The sequence below is a fragment of the Emys orbicularis genome, chromosome 6 (genome assembly GCF_028017835.1).
Source record: "Emys orbicularis isolate rEmyOrb1 chromosome 6, rEmyOrb1.hap1, whole genome shotgun sequence".
Classification (NCBI taxonomy): domain Eukaryota; kingdom Metazoa; phylum Chordata; order Testudines; family Emydidae; genus Emys; species Emys orbicularis.
The window spans coordinates 27,327,608-27,354,476 of record NC_088688.1 but is presented as its reverse complement, the minus strand read 5'-3'; the positions used below and the strand labels follow the sequence as shown (position 1 = coordinate 27,354,476).

Sequence of the window (26,869 nt, the reverse complement as noted above, 5' to 3'; positions counted from 1 at the left end):
ATCCCGGACATTTCTACTTCATTAGAAATCCCCCCCGGACGGCCATTTAAGGCTGAAAAAGCCGGACATGTCCGGGGAAACCGGACGGATGGTAACCCTACAAGACGCGATAAATCGATCCCAGAAGATCGACTGCTTACGGCCGGACCAGGAAGTAAGTGTAGACCTGCTCTAAGAGAGCCAATCCAGTAGGGGACCAGCCACCAACTTCCTGTCAGAAGTCTCTGCTTCTGCCAAGATACGAGCTCTGTTTCCACTTCCACAATTCACTTACCTTTTGTTAGTAGCTTTTCAGCAGGTTTTGTTTTCTTGTTCTGCCTCTGTCCCTTTCTTCTCTCTGCACCCTCCATCCCCCACCCTGCAGCACCTTACTGATAGCTGAGAGGCAGAAATGCCTGCAGTACAAGGGACACAGAGAAACTAGGGCTAGCAATCTGTTCCCACTTCAAGTGTTTCCTAGGCTACATCTACACTACAGGGGGGGGTCGATTTAAGATACGCAAATTCAGCTACGCGAATAGCGTAGCTGAATTCGACGTATCAGATCCGACTTACCCTGTTGTGAGGACGGCGGCAAAATCGACTGCCGCGGCTCCCAGTCGACGGCGCTTACTCCCACCTCCGCTGGTGGAGTAAGCGCGTCGATTCGGGGATCGATTGTCGCGTCCTGACGAGACGCGATAAGTCGATCCCCAAGAGATCGATTTCTACCCGCCGATTCAGGCGGGTAGTGTAGACCAGGCCTTAGCCACATCCCTCATCCTCCCCAGCCTCAGTATATCAGATGGTGGGGGGTGGTAGGGCTTTGCTCTTACACCCTTCCTGGGTGGGAATATTTGCAGGTATGTACAGTTACAGTAGTGCCGACTGTTCCACAGTTAATCTTGTTCTGACCGGATGCTGGTGGGCATGCCCCTGACAGCCCAGGCTTACACAGACATGCAGCTTTACCTGACACCAGTCTTATCAGAAGAGGGGAATGGACCCACTGGTGTGAATCAGGACATGGTCCATGTTGGAGAAGAGAAATCAACAGGTAAGAATAAACCATTTTTTTTGCATTCAGTGGGAGGGTCTGAGAATTTGGATGCACTGAAATTTTGTCATCTTGAGTAGAGCTCAATGCGGGACAGGAAAATCAGAGACGATATGCCAAGTAGCTCTGGGCCACAAATGCTTAACACAGTCCCCGGGTCAGCTTCACCACTAGACGAATAGGGGAATCGGCCTAAAGCCGGCCCTGAGAGCAGAGCTATGCACATATTCACTTAATGGAATAAGGCAAATGGACCAGATGGGGAATTTCCACAGAGCCACAACCCTAAAGCTATGAAAACATTAGCGCACAAATCGGACCCAACTACCTCTAAAAATCCCCACTCTCATAATAAAACTGATAGCAGCTTCTTCGTCTGTCTTCCAAAAAGAGAATGAGTGGGAATTTTGAAAACTCTGCCAGAACTCAGTTCATAAGAGATGGAAATTCAGTGCAATGAAGGGAGCTGATACTGCAGCCATTCCACCTGTGAAGAGCACTCTGAATTCAATGGAAGCTCCCTGCATAATGGCCTACAAAATGGGGCCCTAAATAATTCTCTGTGTATTAGTAGAGTCCTGCTTCTGTCAATTAAAAGCACTCTACACTCAGTCCTTGGAGAGAAGGCAACAGTTACCTCACTTTAGAGGTCGAAATCATTCCATTTATTCCCCAGTGTGTTGATTTATCTGCCTAACATGTAAGTGTGAAGAACTTTTCAGGAGGTTCCAGTTTATTGATCTCCTGAGCAAAAAATGTGCAGCCTTTCACACATTTCAGTATGTGATGTATTGGATTCATGGGTGTACAGCTTTCTGGGTTCAAAGCATCAATTACCTGAAAGAGCATGTTTTGTGGATCCCTTCAAACTGCATTCTTCTTCCATGGTTTTCACATAAACATGATAACCTCTTATGAATCCAGGCTGTGACTCATTTATGGGATAAGAATCCCAAGTTATGGTTACAGTATGGGAAGTTATCTCAGTTATTTCCCCTGGAGGGTTGAGTCTAGGAGCTGGAAGGAAGGAAATTGACACACATTTTGTTTAATTGCTAGAAAATTTATCTCTTCACTTGGCATTGCTCCTGAATTCCCATCTGTTGTCTCTTGTTAAATTTGCATTGTTTATAAACTGAACATCATGATTTTCAAATAAAAACTGAACTAAGCCTGTTCTTCCTGAAAGCCTCCTGGTACCACAAAACATCTGTGGCCCATCTACATCATGCATAGAAACAACTGTTTAATCATAGTTATTGCTAATGTTGTTATAGCTCAGTTTCCCTGACTGGTGTGGACTCTCGTTTTCCTGAGATCTATACTAACCAAACTTGCCTCATAGCAGTCACCAGAGGCTATTTTATAGGGTTTTATTACATGTATGCAATGGGAATGGGGGAAGCAACATTGTATATGTCAAACATTGCTTGTAGTTAAGTGCAAGGAGGCAGAGAAAAGACAGTACAGCTACAGAACTCCCCTCTATTTTCATGAGCCCCATTTAGCAAATATGTACACATGTAAAATGTTTTCAGCTTACCCAGTTCTTTAGTGTACCCAACCTTCTTCCCCAGGAAAAAATCTTCATTAGCTAGAGATCCATAAACCCTGAAGCTGTATCTCACCCCAGGCATGAAAGCAGCTAGAAAATAATAAAACTGTTTTTAAAAAGATTAAGCTTCAGTAGTTTTAGGTAAGAAAACAGAACCACATTTGATTTATATAGAGATCTATAATTCATTAAAAATCCTGATCTTGCACCACTGTAGTTACCAAAAGGAGGCCCTAGGAAACACAGCTCTTTAGTGCTGGTAAGACAACTGGAGGTGTTGAAACTGAATCCCAGCTAAATTCTAGTAATGTTGACCGCCTGTTCGTGGCGTTTGATCAAGATAGTAAACAAAACAATACCACAGATGGTCCTGATGGACAAACACCTGTCAGCGATGGGCTTTACTTGGTCCTGCCTCAGTGCAGGGGGTTGGACTTTGACCTCTCAAGGTCCTTGCCAATCCTACAGTCTATGATTCTGTGAAAGAAAACTGACACACTGGGCAGTTGTTAGACCAGGGGTTGGCAACCTTTCAGAAGTGGTGTGCCGAGTCTTCATTTATTCACTCTAATTTAAGGTTTCACGTGCCGGTAATACATTTTAATGTTTTTAGAAGGTCTCTTTCTATAAGTCTATATTATATAACTAAACTATTGTATGTAAAGTAAACAAGGTTTTCAAAATGTTTAAGAAGCGTCATTTAAAATTAAATTAAAATACTGATCTTACGCCACCAGCCTGCTCAGCTCGCTGCCAGCCTGGGGTTCTGTTCACCTAGGCCGGCAGAGGGCTGATCAGGGCCTGTGGCTGGGACCCCAGACCTGGGGGGGGGTGTTTCAGGGGTCAGGGCAGAGGGCTGGGGGAGGGGGTACAGGGCAGAACGCTGGGGTGTGTGGGGGGGGGGGTTCAGAGATCAGGGCAGAGGGCTGGAGGGTGTGGGGGGTGCAGGGCAGAAGGCTGAGTGTGTGTGGGAGATTCAGGGCAGAGGGGTGGGGGGTGCAGGGCAGAAGGTTGGGGTGCTCGGCTCGTGGGGGTGCTCCCAGCCCCCTGCCCTGAGCGGCTCAAGGCAGGGGGCTGGAAGGGATATGCCGTGTTCCACCCCCTTCCCCCAGGCTCCGTCCCTACCTCTCTCTGCGTCCTCTATGGAGCTGTGTGCACGCTGCCGCTCTTCCGCCTCCCCCTCGCTAGGGCCATCAGCTGATTGGCGCAGGGACGGAGAGGAGGAGGGGCAGGAAAGCACCACACCGGGGGAAGAAGCGGGGGAGGGGGGAAGCTTGGCTGCCGCAGAGCCACCAAGCGGTGGGCGGTGGGGCTGGGGGTCGGGACCGCGGCAGGGAGCTGCGTGCCACTCAAAATCGGCTCACGTGCCGTGTTTGGCACACGTGCCGTAGGTTGCTGACCCTGTGTTAGACTTTAATAATTGATTTCCCAGAAACTGTTTCCTAAAATTCAGGTGCATGCCACCCAATGCCCTAACAAAGAGTTGCAGTATAAACATCTTAATGTAGAATTGTTCTGCTTTCACCTGAGTTGATGAGACAACTGGAGGTGTTGAAATCGAATCTCTTCCACTGAAAGTCACAATGCTGGGACCTCGGAAAGTTGCACCAATCGACAATGTATCCATCAAATGCATTTGTGGCCTTCCAAGAAATATAAATGCCATCAACTGTGCCATTAACTCTTTCTTCTTCAAGGTCAGTGTGATCAACCTTTTCTTCAGCACCTTGGAAAGAATGGACTAAAGCACTTCACAAAATAGTATATCTATCTATCTATCTAGAATATATATCTTTTCTAGCAGGAAGACCTATACTTTAGGTCGAATTAAGATTGGTAGAATTACTATGCTAGTATTGCCATTACTGTACCTGATGACTGGATGCCAGTAAAACTTCAGATTTTGTCTTTTCAATAATGTTTCATCATTATGAAATACTCACCCCCAATAGGGAAAGGACCCTGAAAGTTGATCCCTACCACTAAGAGGCTAATTACTCAAATACCTTCTAGTTGGGTGACTGCATTAAAATCTGTAATATCAAGAACTGAACTGCAGGCTCACAAAACTGGAGCCCGAAATAGTAGGTCATTAGACCCTGATCCTGATATGAGTTCTATGTAAGTGGGATCCTTGCATCCATATCCAAATGCAGGATTGAGGACCTTGTTGGTTAAACCCATATGTATTTTGCTCACTGGGATAACCCCATGAATGTACCATATTATATTTGTGAAAACCCCAGGTGGGTGGAAAATGGGGAATAGATAAAGATACAAATACTGCTATTATCTTACAGGCTTAGTGATCTCCATTGATAGACGGTAATAGTTTTCAAACACATCAGTGGCAAAACAGTCATTTTAATTCCAAGACTAGATTAATTATTCCATGATGATCAATAAAATATTACTGACTGTAAAATAACTATACAAGATAAGCACCCACAAAAGTTATTTTAATTGGATTGAAGATACACAAACCATTATCTGTCGCCCGGGAGATGATCATCACTGAAGGAAGTGAAGAAGTAATATTGTTCCTTGCTGCCACGCTGATTTTGTAGGAATGGTTATCGATGGAAATTGTAGTACTGTTTTGTAATGCAGAAATGGAGATGTGTTCAGGCTCAGAGGCGTTCTTTAACTTTTCCCAGGTTATCTCAAATGAAATACTTCCACCATTAGCTCTAAAGTCTGGAAATGGCTGGGAAAAAACGGAAAATATTACAAGATCTATTTAATCTGCAGCTAAATTTACACTACTACAAATTGTATTTGGCATGATTCTTATGGTAAAAGCTTTTAAGGGTCAGAAGGATACTGTACTTGTGATACTCTGTTTTACGGGGGGGGAAAGAGAGAATTGGTTTTCACTTAAAGGATGACATTAAACAAATGACGATTATTTCCACTTAACCCATATTTTATATGTGCATACAGAAATATTTTTTTAAATTACGGAGAGTTTTGAAATAAAGCAATCTGAAGGATTTGTGTATGTTGTTTCCTATTTGTGCTTATTGAATGGACAATTTTAAAAAGTAGGCTTTCCATTAACTTTTTAAAAAATCATTTTGGCACCCAAACATAACGTAACTACATTTTCTTGGGGGGAAATGGAGGTTCCACTAAAAAAAAAAAAAAAAAAAAAAGCAACATATGGTCCAAATCCACAGCTTCTTGAACAAAAATCCAGTGTAAGCAGTGTGGTGATTATGGTTTCCATTGTCACAAGAGCAGCACATCATATGGAAAACTAAAATGAGAGCGAAATCTTGCACCCTGCCAGGAAAAATACCCCCAGATACTGTGCCAGTCATTTCTGTAAACGTTCTTAACCATTTCTGTGCCCAGACTCACCTTCCAGAATAAGGTCACATTCCGTCCTCCCCAAACTGGGGTAACTTCTCTCCAGACATCAAGTTTCCCTGAGGGAGCTGCGATCAATCACATAAAACAAAGCTGCTGTAGGGTGAACTGTCCAAACCTTTCCTAATATTTGTTAAGGAGACCATCCCACCTGCAACATAGCGAGACCCCAAAACTCACCGACCCTGTGCCTCCACACCAAAAACTGAAACTCCCTTGAAACTACAGAAACGACTCCTGGATCATTCCGTGCCAAGCCCCACTTCCCCTCCTTCCCCAACACACACATGGATGTTCCCACCACTGAATGATGCCTCCACCCTCAAAACGCACAGCTACTACTATGCCTGTTCAGTGGTACAGCGGCACCCACTTCATATCTCACCAGTTCTGATTCATCTGGTGCATTCTGGGCTCTATCAAGCACCAGAAATTCAGATTTAAAGTGGTGGAGACCTAGCAGAGTGATAGATTCCAGACAAACAAAACAGAACCTTTTAAAGATGTCTGGGGAGGCATAGGAAGAGGGGGTTACAGGGAGGAGGGAGCCAATGGTATAATTCAAGGCAGAGATATCATAGAAGATAGCTGAAGATATGCTGGGAGTGGCAAAGGGAAGAAGAAGAGTCAACTAGCACACCTCCCTGGTCAGGGAAAAAAGTGATGGGATTGAGTTTGGCACAAGGTTCAGATAAAGCACCTGGAGTTCTGAAACCTTATCTGGTTTCACCTGAAGCTCAAGTTTCACCAATCAGTCTGTTCTGTGCACGTGTGCACATATTTTAAACAGGTATTGACCCAATACCTGCAGTTCTTAGGCTTGCTTTTCCTCTCCAGCCCCATACACCAATGACAAGGAGCTTGCTGGTATTTCCAGACATCAGTCTGGCAGATGGTGAACAGCAACTTGAAGAGCAAGTTTCAGCCTCACCCCGCTCCCCCTTCCCAATGGACTGAACTCACCTGCTTCATTTGTTCTGACTCTTAGAGTTTTGCTCCATTCACTCCATTTCCAGAAGTGGCTAGCTGCACCACAGCGCATTCTAAAGGCATAATTGGTGAAAGGCTGCAAGCCAGCTAGGGTGAGGTGTGGATATGAATTTGACTGAACAACTGAACTATTGTGCTGCAAAAGCAAAGGAGAAATGTGACATGGTTAGGGTTCAGACATCTTTCATGAGAAAGAGGTTGTTGGCTGAGATTCAGGATGTCATTCTGTCCCCCGCTTCAATCAACAGCACATTTATTACATCTGCCTTATCAAGTTTGACCCAATGCAGAAAATTATGTGGAAACATGCTGGAATACATGGACATATGGGAGGCCCACATCCGCTGGGAGATCTTCAGGGAGGCCTGTCCATCTACACTTCCTACAAAAGTGGAACACTCCTGCTTGTGCTTTACTTAGAGAGGCAAGGTGGGTGAGGTAATATTTTTTTATTGGACCAACTTCTGTTTGTGAGAGAGACAAGCTTTCAAGCTTTACTTGTCCTTTAATACTCTGGAGCTGAGCTGCCCCTATGTGGACTGCACCATAGGGAACCCTAGATCAACTTGTGAAGAACAGGCAAGCTGAACACTCACTAAAGTATGTGGAACAAGGTTATGGACTCTGCTGCAACCTTCCTCCAGGTCCAGGAGGCTGAGAGGGGTCAGGAAAGCCAGAAAATTGAATGTTCACACAAGTCTTCATGGACATCAGCTATACTACATGCTGTAGCTGCACAGACACCAAGCTGTAATTCAGGACATTCTGCCCCCTACACATAGGCCTCTACCACTGGAACTGAAGCTGAAATCTCCGTTACCTCCAGTAATATAAGGGCTTATAAGGCCTCCTGCCAGTACACGGTAGCAAGCTCTTACACACTGCAGCAAGTCTAGCATTCTATCCAATAGAGGGCAGTAATGTATATGCAGACTAGTCAGCATAATACATCTGGGAAGTCTAAATGCCAACTGCAACAGTTCTTTGGTCACAGAGACATCACAGTCATCAGCAGTACCGCACAATGAGGCTGCACAGACTTCCCTGGTCGTCAGTAGGAAGAGAATTCAGGATCACCTGTCCCAGAAAACACAGGCCTCTACAAGTTATGTTAAATTACTTATCCATAGGCTTGCCAGGATGCAATTTTAATTTTTTGTAATTTTATTCAATATTGATGTTTGTTTAAGCACTTTTTACAATTTTTATCTATTTAAATTTTCACAATTGTGCAAAAGTATGGGCGGGTCAGACAATGGGAGGGTCTGTTAGGACTGCCCCACCCTACCTTGGTTCTTGCTCCCCAGACAGAAAGCAGAAGGCCAGAGTCCAAAGTGCAGGCAATGCAATGTTTATTGGGGTGAACAAGAAAGCATATCCACAGCTCTGTACGCCAGTAGAGCTTTTCCTTCCTTTCGCCTCCTTTTTAGTAGGCTTAATTATACCTGTACTGTATGCCCTGGTACCACCCCTTACAATGTATGGTCATGGTCTGTTTTGGAGGGTCTTGAGTCTGGGGGCTTCGGGACCACCTCTTTTGTACTGCATGGGAGGGGTAGGGAGTGAGGTTATGTACTGGGCAGGGCCACCTTTTCTTTGGCTTTTAGTGTTCCTTATACCTCTTCCCTTGCCCCTCCCGACTGGTTGCTTGATCTTGTCTTGAGAAAGGAGTTGACTCTGACTCTGACATATCCTGATGGTTTTCAGCTCCTCAAGCTTTCACATGGCCAAGCCTGAGCAATTTACTTTGTTTCCTAAGCTTTCTGCATTCTCTCCTTTCGCCATTGCTATTCATACAGCCATTTTTTTCCTGTGTCTCAGGCTCACAAGCTACAGGGCATCTATGATTCCTTCCTTTCCTGCTCCTCATCCAACCAGGTTGTCACTAAATCTTGTTGCTGTTTGCTCCATAACATTTTAAAAACACTTGTCCATGGCCACATTCCCTTCCCACCACCCAGACACATGCATCTTCCTCACCTGTAGCCTCTATTATTGCTTCTCCCAAGATTTACAGTGACTGGAAAGTGAAAGTTCAAACTGGAAACAAATGCTGATTTTTAAGTGAGGGTGATTAACGACTGGGACAGCTTGCCCGCGGATATCTTTCTACACGTTTTGTTCTAATTCAACCATGTTGAGCTAGATGCAGAAATCATTGGGTGAAATTCTATGGCCTGTGTTATGCACAAGGTCAGACTAGATGACAACTGCGGTCCATTTTGACTTTAAATACCTATGAATTATGCAACTGCTAAGATTCTCTTCCTCACCTGATCAGACCACATCACTCACTACTAAAGTCTCTCCATTGGCTCTGTCCCAACCTAGCTCTTGAATTTCATCTCTCTTCTTGCTGCTCCCACAGAGACAGCCTCAATAACTTGTTTGTTCTCAGTCGCCTTTGCAGTGGTGGTGTAGCCGTGTTGGTGGCAGGATATGAGACAGACAAGGCAGGAGACATCTATTGGTGGTGTGATACTCTGGTTATCTTCTCTAGACACGAGGAAGAGTTCTGTGAAGCCCAAAAACTTGTCCCTTCCACCAACAGAAGTTGATCTAATAAAATATATGACCTCACCCACCTTGCTGCTCACAATAGAATTTCATAGAATCATAGAATATCAGGGTTGGAAGGGACCTCAGGAGGTCATCTAGTCCAACCCCCTGCTCAAAGCAGGACCAATCCCCAACTAAATCATCCCAGCCAGGGCTTTGTCAAGCCTGACCTTAAAAATCTCCAAGGAAGGAGATTCCACCACCTCCCTAGGTAACCCATTCCAGTGCTTCACCACCCTCTTAGTGAAAAAGTTTTTCCTGATATCCAGCGTAAACCTCCCCCACTGCAACTTGAGACCATTACTCCTTGTTCTGTCATCTGCTACCACTGAGAACAGTCTAGATCCATCCTCTTTGGAACCCCCTTTCAGGTAGTTGAAAGCAGCTATCAAATCCCCCCTCATTCTTCTCTTCTACAGACTAAACAATCCCAGTTCCCTCAGCCTCTCCTCATAAGTCATGTGCTCCACCCCCCGAATCATTTTGGTTGCCCTCCGCTGGCCTCTTTCCAATTTTTCCACATCCTTGTAGTGTGGGGCCGAAAACTGGACACAGTACTCCAGATGAGGCCTCACCAATGTCGAATAGAGGGGAATGATCACGTCCCTCGATCTGCTGGCAATGCCCCTAACTTATACAGCCCAAAATGCCATTAGCCTTCTTGGCAACAAGGGCACACTGTCGACTCATATCCAGCTTCTCATCCACCATAACCCCTAGGTCCTTTTCTGCAGAAATGCTGCCTAGCCATTCGGTCTTTAGTCTGTAGCAGTGCATGGAATTCTTCCGTCCTAAGTGCAGGCCTCTGCACTTGTCCTTGTTGAACCTCATCAGATTTCTTTTGCCCAATCCTCTAATTTGTCTAGGTCCCTCTGTATCCTATCCCTACCCTCCAGCGTATCTACCACTCCTCCCAGTTTAGTGTCATCTGCAAACTTGCTGAGGGTGCAGTCCACACCATCCTCCAGATCATTAATGAAGATATTGAACAAAACTGGCCCCAGGACCGACCCTTGGCACTCTGCTTGATACTGGCTGCCAACTAGAAATGGAGCCATTGATCACTACCCGTTGAGCCCGACGATCTAGCCAGCTTTCTATCCACCTTATAGTCCATTTATCCAGCCCATACTTCTTTAACATGCCAGCAAGAATACTGTGGGAGACCGTATCAAAAGCTTTGCTAAAGTCAAGGAATAACACGTCCACTGCTTTCCACTCATCCACAGAGCCAGTTATCTCGTCATAGAAGGCAATTAGGTTAGTCAGGCATGACTTGCCCTTGGTGAATCCATGCTGACTGTTCCTGATCACTTTCCTCTCTAAGTGCTTGAGAATTGATTCCGTGAGGACCTGCTCCATGATTTCTCCAGGGACTGAGGTGAGGCTGGCTGGCCTGTAGTTCCCCGGATCCTCCTCCTTCCCTTTTTTAAAGCTGGGCACTACATTAGCCTTTTTCCAGTCATCTTTTGTCTCTCACCTGGTCTCCACCAACAATGACAGCCTCAAAGGCCTGAACATTTCTCCTAGAATGTGATTCGATCACACACACATGTGGACATTTGGCATTCCACCTACTAAGGGCCAGTGGTTCACCCACCCACTACCCATGGTATTAAAAACCATGAAACAAATATACTATACTCCATATCCAAAACCACCAGTTGCTTGTCTAGACTGAAACTTAAGTTTCTTACCAGTTCCACTTGCCCACTTGGGTGGCGATTTTCCATCTGACATAGCAGCTTAATTGCTTTGTGCTTGGGCTGCATACTCCAGTATAAACTGACTTCTGTGGCTTTCATATGTTCTACAGAAAGGTCAGAGGGGGGAGATGGATGAACTGCCAAAGGGAAAGATAAGTTAGATTCTGAAAAACTTGAACTCAAGCACTTTCAAAATGTCTTCATTGAGCAATAAAAGTGATTACAAGGCTTAGTCTAGGATTTCCTCATTACATCTCTCCCCGTGGGATTCCAGGCAGAGGGACATATGTATTAGTAAAAATAAGTGATGCTTTTAGAAATTGGGTCTTTTATTGTTTATCTACTGCTATGGGGGCTCTGAGCCCCAGAAATAGTTCACTGGACTAGGAGCCAAAGACTTGCAGTTCTATTCACCACTCTTCTATTGACTGAATGTGAGCAGGTCAATTAAACTTTCTCTGGCTCAGTTTCTGCATCTGAAAAATGGGCCTACTGCTATTCATCTTCCCTTGTTAAAGTCCTTTGAGATCCTCAGATGATATGTGCTCCAGAAGTAGTAGTAGACTAGATGGTGTCCAAATCTGACCCTTGAATGCTTCCATTATTGATACTGCAGAGCTGGAAATGTTGGGTGTAAATTTGGTTTTGCTTTTTTTGCTAATGTTTTTAAAATCAGCAAAAAATCTACAGCAAATATCTGTAGCGATAGAAAAATGGCAGGACTTGCCTAAAAAGACTGGTTAGAAGAGCACTCAAAACGTAAAGCTTTATACCATCAGAAAGAAACATCTAGTATTGTTACAAGAAGCACCTACAATTCCTAGAACTAAAAGCAGTTGGAGAAAGAAACTCATTTTCTTGTGTTTTCAGTGTGTTTCCTTTATGCATTTGAGAGCACTTTGTGTATAGTCAATTTTTCTGCTTTACTTACGGTAAATTGCTCTTCTTGTCTCATGCACTAGCATGATGATACTACTGTCATCCACTGCTCATGGGTGGCATGCGCTCACTCCCTCAGACTCTGTAATAATGTGTTTACCACTCAAATGTCACTCATTATGAGGCAATCATTCAGTCTAGTCTCAAAGTTATGTCCATCCCACACAAATTTGGTGTCCTCTCCCTTTTGTTTTTGAAGATTTACATCAGAAACATGCAACTGTGAAACTGTGGTGTCAAAGTTCTGTACGCCAAAGGAATGATCCCACAGCACTTTGTTTCCTGAGTGGCTCCTTTTTTTGTGCCCCTCATTTGGGCCCTTTGTTGCACATCACTCCCCACATTTGGACATTTGGTAGATTCTGAGGCCACAAAAGGGATAATTTTGATCACTTAGCTCTCAACCTGGAGATCAGACTGTGTTCATCGGTAACAGCAGCTGCAAAACTGAAACTGAAGAGGGAGCAGGCAAGTGTGGGCACAGAGAAAATGGGAATCAGTGCAAGCTGGGAAGGAACAAACATATTTCTATCTTTAAATCTGAGAGAGGTTTTCAGACAATACTGCCTCATAGAGAAATAGGAGGGGTGGCCCCAGAATGTTTGCTGGTGGTGATCTTCAGCCTACCCAAAAGAACCTTCAAAACATCAACAAGGAGCAGAAAAATCCTTACCTCTATGAGCTACATCAAGGACAAAATTAGCACTTCTCTCTCCTAGAGGGTTTTGGGCAGTCAGTGTTAAGTTGTATATCATCTGCTGGTCTATCGCCCAAGAACAATTGATGGGTTCTAGATACGTTGCTGTTTCTTGGTAGCACAATGTTTTTTGGGAAAACCTTTCAAGAGAAAGGAAAAAGACACTGGTTTATTTTTCTTTGGTTTAAAATCATAAATGCTGCAGAAGTGCAATAATGGATTCAGAAACTGTGATGCCTACCTAGAACAGAACTAAAATTTAAATAAAAATACAGCTATTATATATGCATAATTCTCTATCAACAAATGTAACAAATAGTAATTTCTATTATATTTTAAAAGAACTGTGGTATAAAGGAGGGTACCCAGGAATGGTTTATTTGAAAAGCAAAAAGCTTTCAGAAGTTGGTAAGCAACTGTGGCTGATTATCTAATGAGGTTGGGTGATCTAATACTTCTTTCTTGTTTCATGGGCTGACTGTTCATGCCACTCAATATTCTGCAGGAGAACTGTGGGGATAGAGAATTGGATGAATTCCCAATGTTCTTGCTGTTGACCACAGAAGAATTCCATGGGAGTTAAATACTAAAATTCTGACCAATTCAATTCTAAAATGGCCTTATGCAAGACAGTTCAGTAACAGCCCATAAGTATTTTCAGTACTGTTGGCTTTTCAGCAGAGGTTAAGCTGTTATACAGTGTCCTGAATGGATTGAACTCACATGCACAAACTTACTCATGTCTATAACTGTTTGTAGGATCCAGGCCATAGAACACTGATGCTTTCCAGACTGTCCAACAACAACCCTAATCTTAGGCAGGGCTAGAAGTGAGAAAATGAGTGTGGCTCACTCTGATTAGAGAGCTTGGCTCCTGGGCTGTCTCTGACTACCACAAGGTGGTGGGAACAGAATGAGCCATCCAGCCCTTTTGACAAAATAGTGAGTAAAGGAGAATATATTTCTAGGACTCACTTGGACATTCAAAAAGCTTTGACAAAGGCCCTCACAAGAACCTATTAAAGAAAATCAGTCAGTCCTGGTTAAGGAGGTAATTTATTAGTGTGATGGATCAGAAACTGGTGAGGAGAGAAAACGAAGAGTGAGGCTAGTTGGTCAGTTTACAACATGAGAAAGTGTTAATGGTGGGTGCTCCAAAGTTCTTTGCTGTAAACCTTTGTTGTTTGAATGTATTGCTTAATGATCTGGAAAAGGGTGCAATTTCTTATAGCATACAGAGAAAAATACTTTAATAGATTCCAAGGGCAGAAGGGACCATTAGATCATCTTGTCAGACCTCCTGTATAGCACAGGCCATAGAACTAATTTAATCAATTGAGAAAACTTACCTTTCAAACAAGTGGTATTTTGTTGAATGACGCCCATAAAGATAGGTATTTTCTCCTGGATTCCAAGTACAGCTTAATGTCTTCATGTCCCGAGTGTCACAGGAAAGATCTTTAGGCTCATGAGGTGGTTCTTGTAATTAAAACCAAGGAGAAGATCAACATGACAAATGTAGCAACAGCTACATAACATTTTTGCCTTTAACTAACGATTAACATGTACAAAGCCTGGTTGACTACAGGCATTATTATTTCAATTGCACTCGAACAAAGACCGCCTCAGAGAAGAAAGCAGACTAAAATGTACTGTACTCTGAAAGATCACTGTACTCCAAACATGTTATTTATGTAAAATAATGATCTATCCAATGTTTAGGGCATCACCCAACTTAAAATTTACTTCTATACTTGGAGGGGAAAAGTTTTATGCTATGCTAGTATTGTGCACATTCAGGCTGAATTCTTAGGTGACCACGTTCGACCAGAAGAAGAGCTGTGTAAGCTCGAAATCTTTTCCCTCTCTCTCCAATCTTGTCCAATAAAAGATCTTACCCACCTTGTCTGTGGTTGTTAATTCAGTGTTGTTGTAGCTGTGTGAGTCCCAGGTAGGGTGACTAGATAGAAAGTATGAAAAATCAGGACAGGGATGGGGGGTAATAGATGCCTATATAAGAAAAAGCCCCAAATATTGGGACTGTTCCTATAAAATCGGGACATCTGGTCACTCTAGTCTCAGGATATTAGAGGGACAAGCTGGGTGAGGTAATATCTTTTACTGGACCAACTTCTGTTGGAGAGAGAGACAAGCTTTTGAGCTTAGCCTCAGACCTGAAGAAGAGCTCTGTGTATGTCTACACTACAGCAGCGCATCTGCACTGATGCAGCTGCACCGCTGTAGCGCTTCTGGTGAAGACGCCTTAGCGAGAGGCGTTAGTTATGTCCGACGAAGTGCTGACCACACGGGCTCTTAGATCAGTATAACTTGCGACACTTGGGTGTGGATTATTTACACCTCTGAGCGATGTAACTTTTACCGAAGTAATTTGTAGTGGAGACATAGCCTGGGAAATGTATTCAGTGTGTCACAGCTAAATACAAGGTAGAACAGATTGTTTAGCATAAGTAGTTAACACATATTTCAAGGGACTGTTCAAGGTGAAGTGGCCTGTTAACACCCCTCCAGTTGGAGGAGGAAGGCAGCTGCAGGGGAAAGGGAAGGGAGGGTAGTAGATTACTGTAATAAGCCATAAATCTAGTGTCTTTATTCAGTCCATGATTTTTAGTATCTACCAAAGTTATTAATTTAAGCTCCCAGGTTTATCTGTTTGCTAAAGCATTAATAGGTCTTGGGATTAATCCATGAACCTCTTTTAGTCAAAATCTACTTGCACTCTTTACACTTGAAAACAAACTTTTCTTCTCTGGAATGTGTAATGAGAGGACACAGTCGGAGCCAGTTCCTCAGCTGGTGTAAATAGGCATAGCTCCACAGAGGCCACCGGAGCAATGCAGTTCAGAACCCACCCCTTGAACTTTACAATCCCTCCCAGCAACAGAAAGAGACCCTAAGCAAAGTGTGTACTTACTGCCCACAAAGAGAAGTGTTCCACTGTAATTTTTGCTTCCTTTACCAGAGATGTTACAAAAGACAGGAATGCCAGGCATTTCTGCATGCAACACCTTATTCATAGTAATCACCATGTTTTGCTGGCTTGTGTTTGAGTCTGGGTAATAATAATCAGTGTAATTAAACAAAATATTCAAAATTCGGCTATCTTTGCCTCCAATGCAGCAAAAAGTGACATTTGAGCCTTCCTCTACAACTTTATCATCTGGGAAGATGTATGGTGTGTTGTCATCTGAAGTATCTAGGCCTGCAAGATACAAAAAAATAAATCTTTTCATTTGAATGTTCTTTCTTTATGCCGTGGAGTCTCTTGTGAACAGTCTACCCCATGACTAGATAGCTGAGAAAGCACTAGGGATAAGTTTTTTCAAAAGGGTGCTCAAGATAGGTGCCTGTGACTTTGAATGCATAACTAGGCATTTGCACACATCTGGTAATTGTACCTCAACTATCCACATGCAAACATCTATTTGTACACCCTCATGTGATGTTCTCCCACTTCAGTCCTACTTAAACCCGTAAGATATAAAACTTAAGTGGTGCATGAGCCTTTGTACAGTGGTGAATTTCACCCCCTAGGACCTGATCCAGAACCCAACGAAGTCAATGGAAAGGCTCCCATTAACTTTAGTGGGCTTTATATCTGGCCTCTAATGCGGGATTTGTATATACGATTTTGCAAAGGCAAGCTGGGATGCTATGTGTGAACATTTGTTCCTTAATGACCGGGAAATGTCCAATGTTAATTCATAAATGGATCCCTTATGGCTTCAGTCTAACTAGAATAAAAAGATTTCATCCATTAAAAGGTGAGTTTGAAAGGCTTTTTATCTGCCAAGACCCAAGTTAAGAGCCCTGTGCTTCTCCTGCTACATTTGGTAACATTTCTAGTATCTAAATCCAAGCAGGACCTCTGCGAACCTGAACCAGTGCAGATAGTAGTTCCTTAACTAAACCGTTTAGTCATCCTTTCAAAACATATTTTTAAAAGTCATGTAAGTTCACCAAAAATGATGCTGTTCCAGTGAAAACAGTCAATCTGAAAGAGCTAATCACTGCCTTGTATTCAGTCAATTTTTCCTGTGTTCTACGAATACAGTTCACAGAAGTTCATTCAGAAGTGACATTAGTAGTTGGTTTATTACTAGTGTCTCTTGTCCTTAATATTAATTATGATTGCCAGACACAAACCTGTGAGAAACTAGTTAAGGTTATAAGTCTGTATCAAAACTTAAAAAAAAAAAAAAAAAAACACTTACTAGAGAGCTGTAGTTGAAATCCTAACCCCCATCCTCATCCCTTCCACCCCTCCCCTAATTAAATGATAAAATGTCTAGAAATTCTAAAATTAAGGTTACCTTTTTTCAAAAATGTGGAAATATTGAAATACAGAGTTAAGGGGTGAAATCCTGGCCCTAGTGAAGCAAATGGGAGTTCTACCATTGACTTCCATGTGGCCAGGAGTTCACCAAGGCAGCCTAAACCATTGTGGCTCTAAGTCTCAGAAGCCTTAAAATAGAAACCTTTGTGGCACCTTAGAGACTAACAAATTTGTTAAATTTGTTAGTCTCTAAGGTGCCACAAGGACGCCTCGTTGTTTTTGCTGATACAGACTAACAGGGCTACCACGCTGAAATAGAAACCTTGTTATAACCTTAGCTATAGAGAGGCTTCTGTCTGTTCATATTAAACTAGTACATGAATGCAGAGCCAAATCAACAATTGTGCATTAGGGAAAAAAAATATAAACTTCAGAGAAACATTAATACCAGTAACTCTTGGTTCTCAGTATTAGTTTATACGAATACTACAGCCTGATGACAGTGAAGCAAGAATCACCGGTGGTTAATTTATGCCCCACATTCACAGAACACATGATGCTGTTACAAAGTTGAAATTGTTGAAGTGATTCTGCACTGAGTCCAAGAATTATTATGCAACAGCTTCCGAAGAGACATTGCCTTCCTAGAAGAGCCCTAATCAAATGAACAAGTTGGACTTCAGTGGTAAGGATATTATAGCTTCCTTGTTTACTACAGCAGCATTGCAAAGGACATTCCGGATATACCAGAAAGTAGGACTAAATTTATCCTCAAAGACTAAGGCCTTGTCTACACTGGCACTTTACAGCGCTGAAAGTTGCAGCGCTGTAAAGTGCCAGTGTAGACAGTGCACCAGTGCTCTCCCAGCGCTGATGCCGCGACTACACACCCACGTTAAAGCGCTGCCGCGACAGTGCTTTAACGTTGCTAGTGAAGACATGCCCGCAGGCTGTGTCTACACTGCACTTTCATCGTTAAAACTTTTGTTGCTCAGGGGTGTGAAAAAATTATTCCCCAAATGACAAAAGTTTTAATGATGAAAAGCACCGGTGCAGACAACACTTCATCGGTGGGAGACGCTCTCCCACCAACGAAGCTTCCACCCTCCTTGTTGGGGGTGGTTTTATTTTGTCATCAGGAGAGCACTCTCATGGCAACAAAGAGTGGCTACACCATGGTCCTTACAACGGCGCGGCTGTAGAGGCACACTGTGCTGCTGTAAGGCGCGTAGTGTAGACATAGCCCAAGAGATCCTGGAGTTGTACAACTCAATTGCCTTCTAGCCAGGTATAAAACGTAATTTATATAACTTTACTGAAACTAAAACTGAACATATTTTAAATACATGATTTCATATAATCTGGATTAACAGCATTAAAAGTTTCCTGTAAAATAAAACCATCATATAGCACGAGGTTTTGCTAATTAACTTATTCAATACTTACATTTCTCATTTCCTTAAGTAGAAACCTTGAAATTAAGAACACAGGTAAGAAACCTGCCATTCAACCAGATGCCCAAAACATGATAACATTCTCATCTCATATAGTCTTTTGTTCTTTCAGAATAAAAACCACACTCTCAAAACATATAAACGTCTATTTTAAATTTAACTCCATTTATTGTGATCAGAATCCTACTGACTTTATCCATGTGACTAGTCCCAGTCGACAAAGGCTGCAAGACTGAGCCCTTTAGAGGGAATTCCATGCATACACGTTTGTTTTCTAAATAAAGTTAACGAGATCTGTACCACTTTTCACAGTTTTACTACTTTTATGCCAGGATTGGTGTTAGTGAGCAGGTTGTCTCATACTTTATACTTTGCAATTGTATTGTAGTTTTCATCTGAGGATCTCAAAGCACTATACAAAATGTAATCAATCTTCATTATCTCCTGTAAGGAAAGTGACCCTTGTTCTATCTATGCTACAATTGGATAAAGGGAAGAACAGGAAGGTGAAGCATTTTGTCCAAGGTCGCATAGCAAATCCGTGACAGAGCTAGGAAAAAAAGCAAGCTATCTTTCTTCTCTACTTGTATACAGTAATACTCTATCTGTTTTAATTTGCTGACTACAGTTTTTCTAATGAGATTAAACAATAGTTGGAAGTTCTATCATTTTTCTAGGACAGTAAAAACATTAAAAACAATGCACTAAATGAAACAATTGTTCAAACCTAGAGGAAACTAGGGTGATAAGTAATAGCTAATGTGAATTTGTCAAAAACAAATCATGCCAAAACAATCTAATTTCCTTCTTTGACACGTTTACAGCCTATTCTATAGCAGGGAAGCAGTAGACACAATATATCAGGAAGGTTTTTGGCACACTCCTACATGACATAGTCCTAAACAAACTAAGGACTGTGGTCTAGATTAAATTACTATAAAGTGGGTACACAACTGGCTGAAAAACTATACTCAAAGAGTAGGTTTCAGAGTAGCAGCTGTGTTAGTCTGTATCTGCAAAATGGTTTGCTGTTAAGATGGGAGGATGTATCAAGAGGGGTCCTGCAGAGGTCTGTTCTGGGGCCAGTGCCATTTAGTATTTTCATTAATGATTTAGATAATGAAGTAGAGAGTATATTTATAAAATGTGCAGATGCAACAAGCTGGAAGGGGTTGGATTGGAAGACAGGATTAGAATTCAAAATGATCTTGATAAACTGAAGAATTGGTCTGAAATCAACAAGATGAAATTCCATGAAGACAAGTGTGAAATACTTCACTTAGGAAGAAAAGGATCGGGGGGTTATAGTGGATCACAAATTGAATACAAGTCATCAATGTGATGCAGTTGCAAAAAAGGCAAGTATATTGGTATGTATTAATAGGAGTGTCATATGTAAGGCACAGGAGGTAATTGTCCCAGCACTGGTCAGTACTGTGTCCAGTTCTGGGCACCACATTTTCAGAAAGATGCGGACAAACTGGAGAGCGTCCAACAAAATTGAAAAAGGGCTGGAAAACTGTGTGAGGAAAAATTGAAAGAACTGAACATGTTTATTCTAGTGAAGGGAAGGTTGAGGGAGGAGACCTGATATCTGGTTTCAAATCTGTCATAAAGAGGACAGTGATCAATTGTTCTCCATACCCACTGAAGGAAGGACAAGAAGTAAACATTCTAGTTTGCAACAAGGAAGATTTAGGCTAGATATTAGGAAAAACTTTCTAACTATAAGGATGTTGTTGTTCGTCCTTCGAGTTCGAAGATGACCATGACATTACTGATTGATTTGGTTTCTGTGAACACATGATTGTCTGATCAGGGCAATTTGAGCTTTGAACTGTCTGTAGCACACTGAACAAGAGATGCCACTATGGGTTACTTGATTAACAGTGGACATGCTGCTGTTGTGAGATTTATGCTGCTGGCACTTCTGCTCTGCCTCAGTAGTTCTCCTCTACTCAGACTGGTGCTCCAGTATGGATGAGACTTTGCCAGGTAGATGGTCATGATCATGAGGAAGATCTTCCCAAAACTCTGTTGAAATGCCTCAAAGACAACTTCAGGGAGTCTGAAAAATTTCTTCTGGCCTCCCTGAGAGCATTTTCCCTACTTTAGTTCACCATAAAAGATCTTTGGCAGTTGCTCACCTGACATTCTGGTGACATGGCCTACTCATCTCATCTGTGATTTCATCAACAGAGTATGGATCCTTGGAATACCTGCCCGTATGAGAAATCTCACTATCTGGAACCTTGTCTTGCCATCTTAACCTCATCAGTTTCCTCAGACAGCCCATGTGAAAGTGATTCAGCTTCATAACATGGCATCTATACACCATCTAGGTTTTGCATGCATACATCAAAGTTGCAAACATGATACCTTTGTAGACCTTCAGTTTTGTTTGTTGACTAATCCCTGTGCATTCCCACACATTTGCACATAGTCTGCCAAAGGCCACACTTGCTTCGGCAATTCTGGCATTGGTTTCACTATCAATGTGAACCTCATGTGACAGTGTACTGCTGAGGTAGGTGAACTTGTCCAATGCCTGGAGGGTTTGGACATGCACTGTGATAATAGACTCTACATAAGGCTTTTTTGGTACAGGCTGGTACGTCACTTCTGTCTTCTTGATGTTGATTGTGAGACCAAAACTGTAAGGATAGTTAAGCACTGGAACACGTTATCTAGGGAGGCTGTGGAACCCCTGCCATAGGAGATTTTAAGAACAGGTTAGACAAACACTTTTCAGGGATGTGCTAGGTGTACTTAATCCTGCCCCAGCACAGCGCTGGGGGGCGGGGCAGGAGGGAAGGTGGAGGAAGACTAGATGACCTCATGAGGGCCCTTCCAGTCCCACAGTTCTATGGTTCTATGAAACAGCACAGACAAGTACAGTAGAACCCTGTTTATCTGACCATCCCTTAGCCGGCTCTCTGCATTTACTGAACAACCAGGACTCCAAGGCCAGAAGTGGGTGATCTCTCCTGTGGCCACTAGATGGTGCTGCAGCATTACATTTTCCCATTCTCCCGTTTATCCTGATTTTGGCTTGTCTGATCTAGCCCAATTAGATCAGATAAACGGGGTTCTGCTGTATTAGCAGTATATTCTAAAATGGTCCACTGATGTTGCATAGCCACTGCTGACATGAACTCCAATATTTTACTGGTTTTACACTAGCAAATTAAACCACAGCATTAAACCAGCAAGGAAATATTCCAAAGTCTTGCTTTGCTTACCCAGCACGGTTTCCCACTGACTCCAACGACTCCAGATTTTAGGGAATCTTTCATCATTCACCATGCTCCTGATTCTTACAGAGTGGGACATGCATTCCAAAGGTAATTCTGAATCCCAACTCCAGTGCAGAGTTTTATTCAATTTACTGAGAGTTGTGTTATAATACTCCTAAAAACAAACAATAGATAAGTTTGCTATTCAGGCAGAGTATGCGGAGTATGGTGAACAAAAACACATGTAGAATGCTTAGTTTGGAATTAGGTTTAGCTGTTATGACATAAGATAGGCTCAGTAGGAGTTGGTGTTACCCCGGAACTGACATTCCTGCATGTGCCCCAGAACTTGACAGTACGACAGTCAGCCATGTTGTATGTTCAGCCACTGCCAGCTGAAAACCAAACATCACATAGCTAGGAATAATCTTAGGCCTTTGTGAGACAAGGTCAGACAGCTGCATGCTTGTAGTTTGTTAATCAGAATAAAAAAATAGAACAAAAATGATAAAAAGTATGTCAATCACAGCCTGGGTTTTAGGTGCCCCTGACATGTTGTTGTTAACTAAAAATATTTAAAATGTTTTAAAATAATAAGTAGTTTATTAAAATTTAAAAAATTGGTAACCCAGTAGAGGTTGTTATGCTAACCCACTAGGAGTCACTATAGGTTATGTGCTTTGTTAAAGTTAGCTATAAAAAATTAGGCAAAAGTAAATACCTCAGAGCAGTCTGAGGGAGCTTTTCTTCGGGCAAGGAGCTGACAGCTAAACTCCCCATCAGCTGTATGGAAAAAGGGTCCCTGGAAGCCCGGCTGTTAATCACTCAAAACCATCTCAGATTGTGGGTAACTATATCTGGAATGTCCTAAACCAGTTATGTGTGTGTGCTTAATATTTAATAAATAGTAGTTTTTAAATAAGAGCATGCTTGCTTATATCAATCATTAAATGGACAGAAGCACTGTGTTCCCATTAATTTATTCCTGACACCGCCTAAAATAAAAGGTAAGTTACCACTGTTTTGGGTTCTGAAAACCCCAGGTAACATTGGGTGTGTAACTCCCTAAGGCTCCTTGAAAATCCCAGTTGTAATCCTGCATCTCAAATTTTCAAAAAAGTTTGTGTGTAACTATAGACCTCATTTACATGTGTAGTTAGCGAGACTGCAGGCTTGATTCACAATTGTATTGTTTCCACCCTATGCTGGTGCAATTCTACTAAAATCAGTGAAGCTATGTCCGCATAAAATCAGAATCATGCAGTGGTGGATCAGGCCCTATACGTTCGAAAGTAGTAATTTCACTTTCAGGTGACCAGTAGGTTGATTGTGCTTGCAGTTATGCTAATTTGAACACACATCATTCAATACATAGCTGCACACTTGATAGTTTTCTGATCATCTGGAGGCTTATGTACATCCTCACTCTACACTGCTACCGTATATATCTGTATTGGTGAAGAATTAATTTTATATTTGACTGTAGTCCTCAGGCTGAAAGAGAGCTGAAAGTTCCACAATGGGATGGGGAACAAAAGGCATGGTAGGAAATGGTTTAAAAGATATGGTGGGGCTTTGTAATCTGCAAAAAATAAAATAAAAAAATTAAAATATACTACTGTTGCAAGGATACTTATCTGTCTATGGATGCCAAGAAGAAGAAAGTTGCAATGGGGGAGGTTTAGGTTGGATAGTAGGAAAAATTTTTTCATTGGGAGGGTGGTGAAGCACTGAAATGGGTTACCTAGGGAGATGGTGGAATCTCCTTCCTTAGAGGTTTTTAATGTCTGGCTTGACAAAACCCTGGCTGGGATGATTTAGTTAGGGATTGATCCTGCTTTGAGCAGGGGGTTGGACTAGATGACCTCCTGAGGGCCCTTCCAACCGTAATATTCTATGAGGATAGCGACTGTCTAAAATATACAATGGAAAAGATGTTGATGACAGCGAAGAGATCTTAGGGAATCATTTATACAGCAAATTGGTAGTTTTAATCCTGTAAAAAAGTGAACGATAACATACTAGCAAAATTAATGAAGGACTGGACAGAGGCTGGTTTCTGCCTGGTGGAAGATCCCTTGCAATTGCATTCCTGACACCCTCCTGAGCACAGAGACCATTCACGGGGCTATCCCTGCTAGTGCACGGGGAAACCCTGTGGTCACCACGACTCAAACTGATTCAAGGACCAGACTAGCCATGCAGGCAAATGTTGCTCTGTTTTCTGAAGGGGGGGGTGCATTTTCCCCAGCATGCTGCAGTTCTGTATAGCCCCAGTGCAGGAGCATGGCTCCAGGCCATTACAAAAGAACACGCGCGCGCGCACACACACACACACTATTCTAACTGAATTGCTTGCTGCAAGTTTACAGCTCAGAATGCTTCTCATTTTTAAAAAACAAGAAACTGGGTCCTATCCTCAGCTGGTGTAAATCAGCATAGCTCCACTGGCAGCTCTGACTAGGACTAGAATTCAGCATCACTATCTCTGTTCATAAGATAACACTTTCTTCAATGGCTTTTCTCCCCAGACTTTTACAATTGATTTCAGTGGCATTTTATGATTTAATGGTCATTTTTAATTTCAGGGGAACTCTTTAGCTTCTGTTCTGAATAGTATGCAAACTGTACTTGCTTCAGCATGAACTATATCACTCATCCATTGTATTATTATGGTACTTTCTTCTTTACAATAAAATAGTAGTAAGAACATAAGCTGCTAGTAGTGACACACAACAACTGACCAAATGGACTTTGTATGTTAAGCTTTCACCCTATACATTGGATATTAGTCATATAAGTTCAGCCTACTGACTTGGGATTTACAAGCCTGTCTGTCTTTCAGTGGAAGGCAAATCAAACATGCTCCATGTTGATTTTGAATCCATCACTTCAATTTCTATGGGAAGTGATAATACATAATGAGCTCTCGTATTCTTCCCTATTAAATTGTGTCAATTTGAATTGGGCCCTAAATAGTAAATAAATCTAAATAACTATAATGAGTCTATTACTCTTTAAGTAAGGATGCCACAAATGACCATTTATTTTATACAGAAGCATTAGCTTTATTGCTAGACTAATGGGATGCTATGTCTGTTTCCAAGCACTAGCTATTATCTTAATCAAGGCTATTTGTCCTCTTGGCATTAATCACTTCCCCCCCCCCCCTAAAATGGATCTAAAGCCAAAACTCTTTCTTCCAAAGATGCAAAAGGCCCAAAAGTCAGTTTAGCTTGCGTGAGGTATGAGAGTGATAGCATTCCATTGGGAAGGAGCATTCTCTGTGCTGCATACACAAATTAGAGAGGTGTAAATGGCAATTTACTGTGAACCATACTCAGCCTGGGAGGCATTTTGCTTCCTTAAAACATAACGGGCAAAACCCTGGCCTTATTGAAGTCCATGGGAGTTTTGCAATTCTGGCTTTCAGCTGTGTGGACCCTCCCTGCCTCTAGTGTAGTCTAGTTTTTAACAGGCATGATTCTGTACGTTGCATTCTTGATGTCCTAGCAGATGGGATTTTCAAAAGTGGTCAGCATAGTTCTAATTCTACTCCCATTGACTTCAACAAAAGCAGAGTTCAATCAACACTGAATGCATCTAAAAATCCCACCCTCTCGGTCTATTCTCCTCGGTAGTGGCTTTCTTGTATAATAAACTGGCCTTGAGAATTAGGACATTCCTCAGATTTTTCTAGGTTTTAACATCTGTGGTTAATATTCTCCCACATTTCAATCAACAGATGGTTAAAAAAATATAAAAAGCCCTACAAATATAGATTTCAAAAATATCACTTTTGTTAAAGCACTTCTGGAGCATACTTGTTTCATACCAGTTTACTAGGTGATTTAACTTGGTGACTTGGAGCATAAGCTTAGCAGCAATTTTAGGCTATTCCCTCTTGATTATGTTGTGACATTCTATACCTTGGGGGAGAGTCCTGTAACCCCCATATTCCTCATCTGTATACAATTGTGATATTGCATATAAAGCAGGCCATATGAGGTATCCGAGAAAGGTTATGATTTGCTGAAAGTCCTTTTCTATCTAAATGTGTATATCATTAATGCATATGAAGTTGAGAATGTGTTGTATGGTTGTCACTAAAATATGTTGTAGGTTTGGGAAGTGCCCAGATACTAGCTCTCCAGAGACAATGAAAAGGGAAGAGGTAACCAATGTCTGGGTGGGTGCTGAACGGACATCACCAGCCATTGTCCAGCAGAGGAGTTACAATTCAGTGACTCACTCACAGGAGATGCACCCGGGGATTGCTTCACCTTGTGACTCAGCAATGCCCACCAGACATGCCTGGACTTGTGTTCTCCAAGCACATGGACTCAGGGTATGAAACAGAACACAGGGGGCCCATGCTTCACCTTTCTCCTTCCCCCACCTACGCTTCAAGCAACAAGGGCACTCAGAAGACTGAAGACTCCAACAAAGGAGACTGGCCCAGGTTTAAGGGACAAACCTGTATATTGAGGACTGCAATATCCAGTGGGGTGAGAAAAACTGCTTAATCTAGATGTTGCCCAGTCTAATAGGGTTGACAGTTTAGACTGTGTGCTTATATTTTATTTTGGTAACTAACTCTTTTTGCTTATCACTTTTATAATCACTTAAAATCTATCTTTTGTAGCTAATACATTTATTTAACTGTTTATCTTTACCGGTGATTTTGCCTGAAGTGTTTGGTAAGGGTGTTTGCTCAGGTTTACAAAGGCTGATGTATATCCACTTTCCATTGATGAAGTGGTGAACCAATTAATAAATTTGCACAACTTGTCTTGAGCAGTGCAAGACGGTATATTCCTGAGGTACAAAGCTGGGAGCTGGGGGGGGGGGGGGGGGGTTGGCTGGTGCCTTTCTCTGTGTGATTCAAGAGTGGCTCTGGGAGCATTCATGCAACCTAGCTGGGTGTGGGGCTTCACATGTGATTGTGCTGAGTGATCACAGCGCCTGGAGGGGTTTGCTGCTTGTCACTAGCAAAGCATTGTGAGAGACTGCCCACGCTGGAGAGTTAAG

The 26,869-nt window shown here is 42.3% G+C and overlaps 1 protein-coding gene across 1 annotated transcript in view; it reads right to left on the bottom strand.

Annotated features, from left to right (window-relative positions):
- The window catches only part of OSMR (oncostatin M receptor), a 43,794-nt gene that overhangs the window by 5,766 nt on the left and 11,159 nt on the right, over positions 1 to 26,869 (bottom strand). The window contains exons 3-13 of the mRNA XM_065406208.1: positions 21,845 to 22,013; positions 15,787 to 16,074; positions 14,204 to 14,333; positions 12,831 to 12,994; positions 11,210 to 11,355; positions 6,927 to 7,089; positions 5,955 to 6,031; positions 5,076 to 5,298; positions 4,117 to 4,317; positions 2,580 to 2,681; positions 1,874 to 2,053 (exon numbers count right to left, since the gene is read on the bottom strand). Of these exons, the coding sequence (XP_065262280.1) occupies positions 1,874 to 2,053; positions 2,580 to 2,681; positions 4,117 to 4,317; positions 5,076 to 5,298; positions 5,955 to 6,031; positions 6,927 to 7,089; positions 11,210 to 11,355; positions 12,831 to 12,994; positions 14,204 to 14,333; positions 15,787 to 16,074; positions 21,845 to 22,013 (1,843 nt within the window). The remainder of the gene's footprint in view (positions 1 to 1,873; positions 2,054 to 2,579; positions 2,682 to 4,116; positions 4,318 to 5,075; positions 5,299 to 5,954; positions 6,032 to 6,926; positions 7,090 to 11,209; positions 11,356 to 12,830; positions 12,995 to 14,203; positions 14,334 to 15,786; positions 16,075 to 21,844; positions 22,014 to 26,869) is intronic.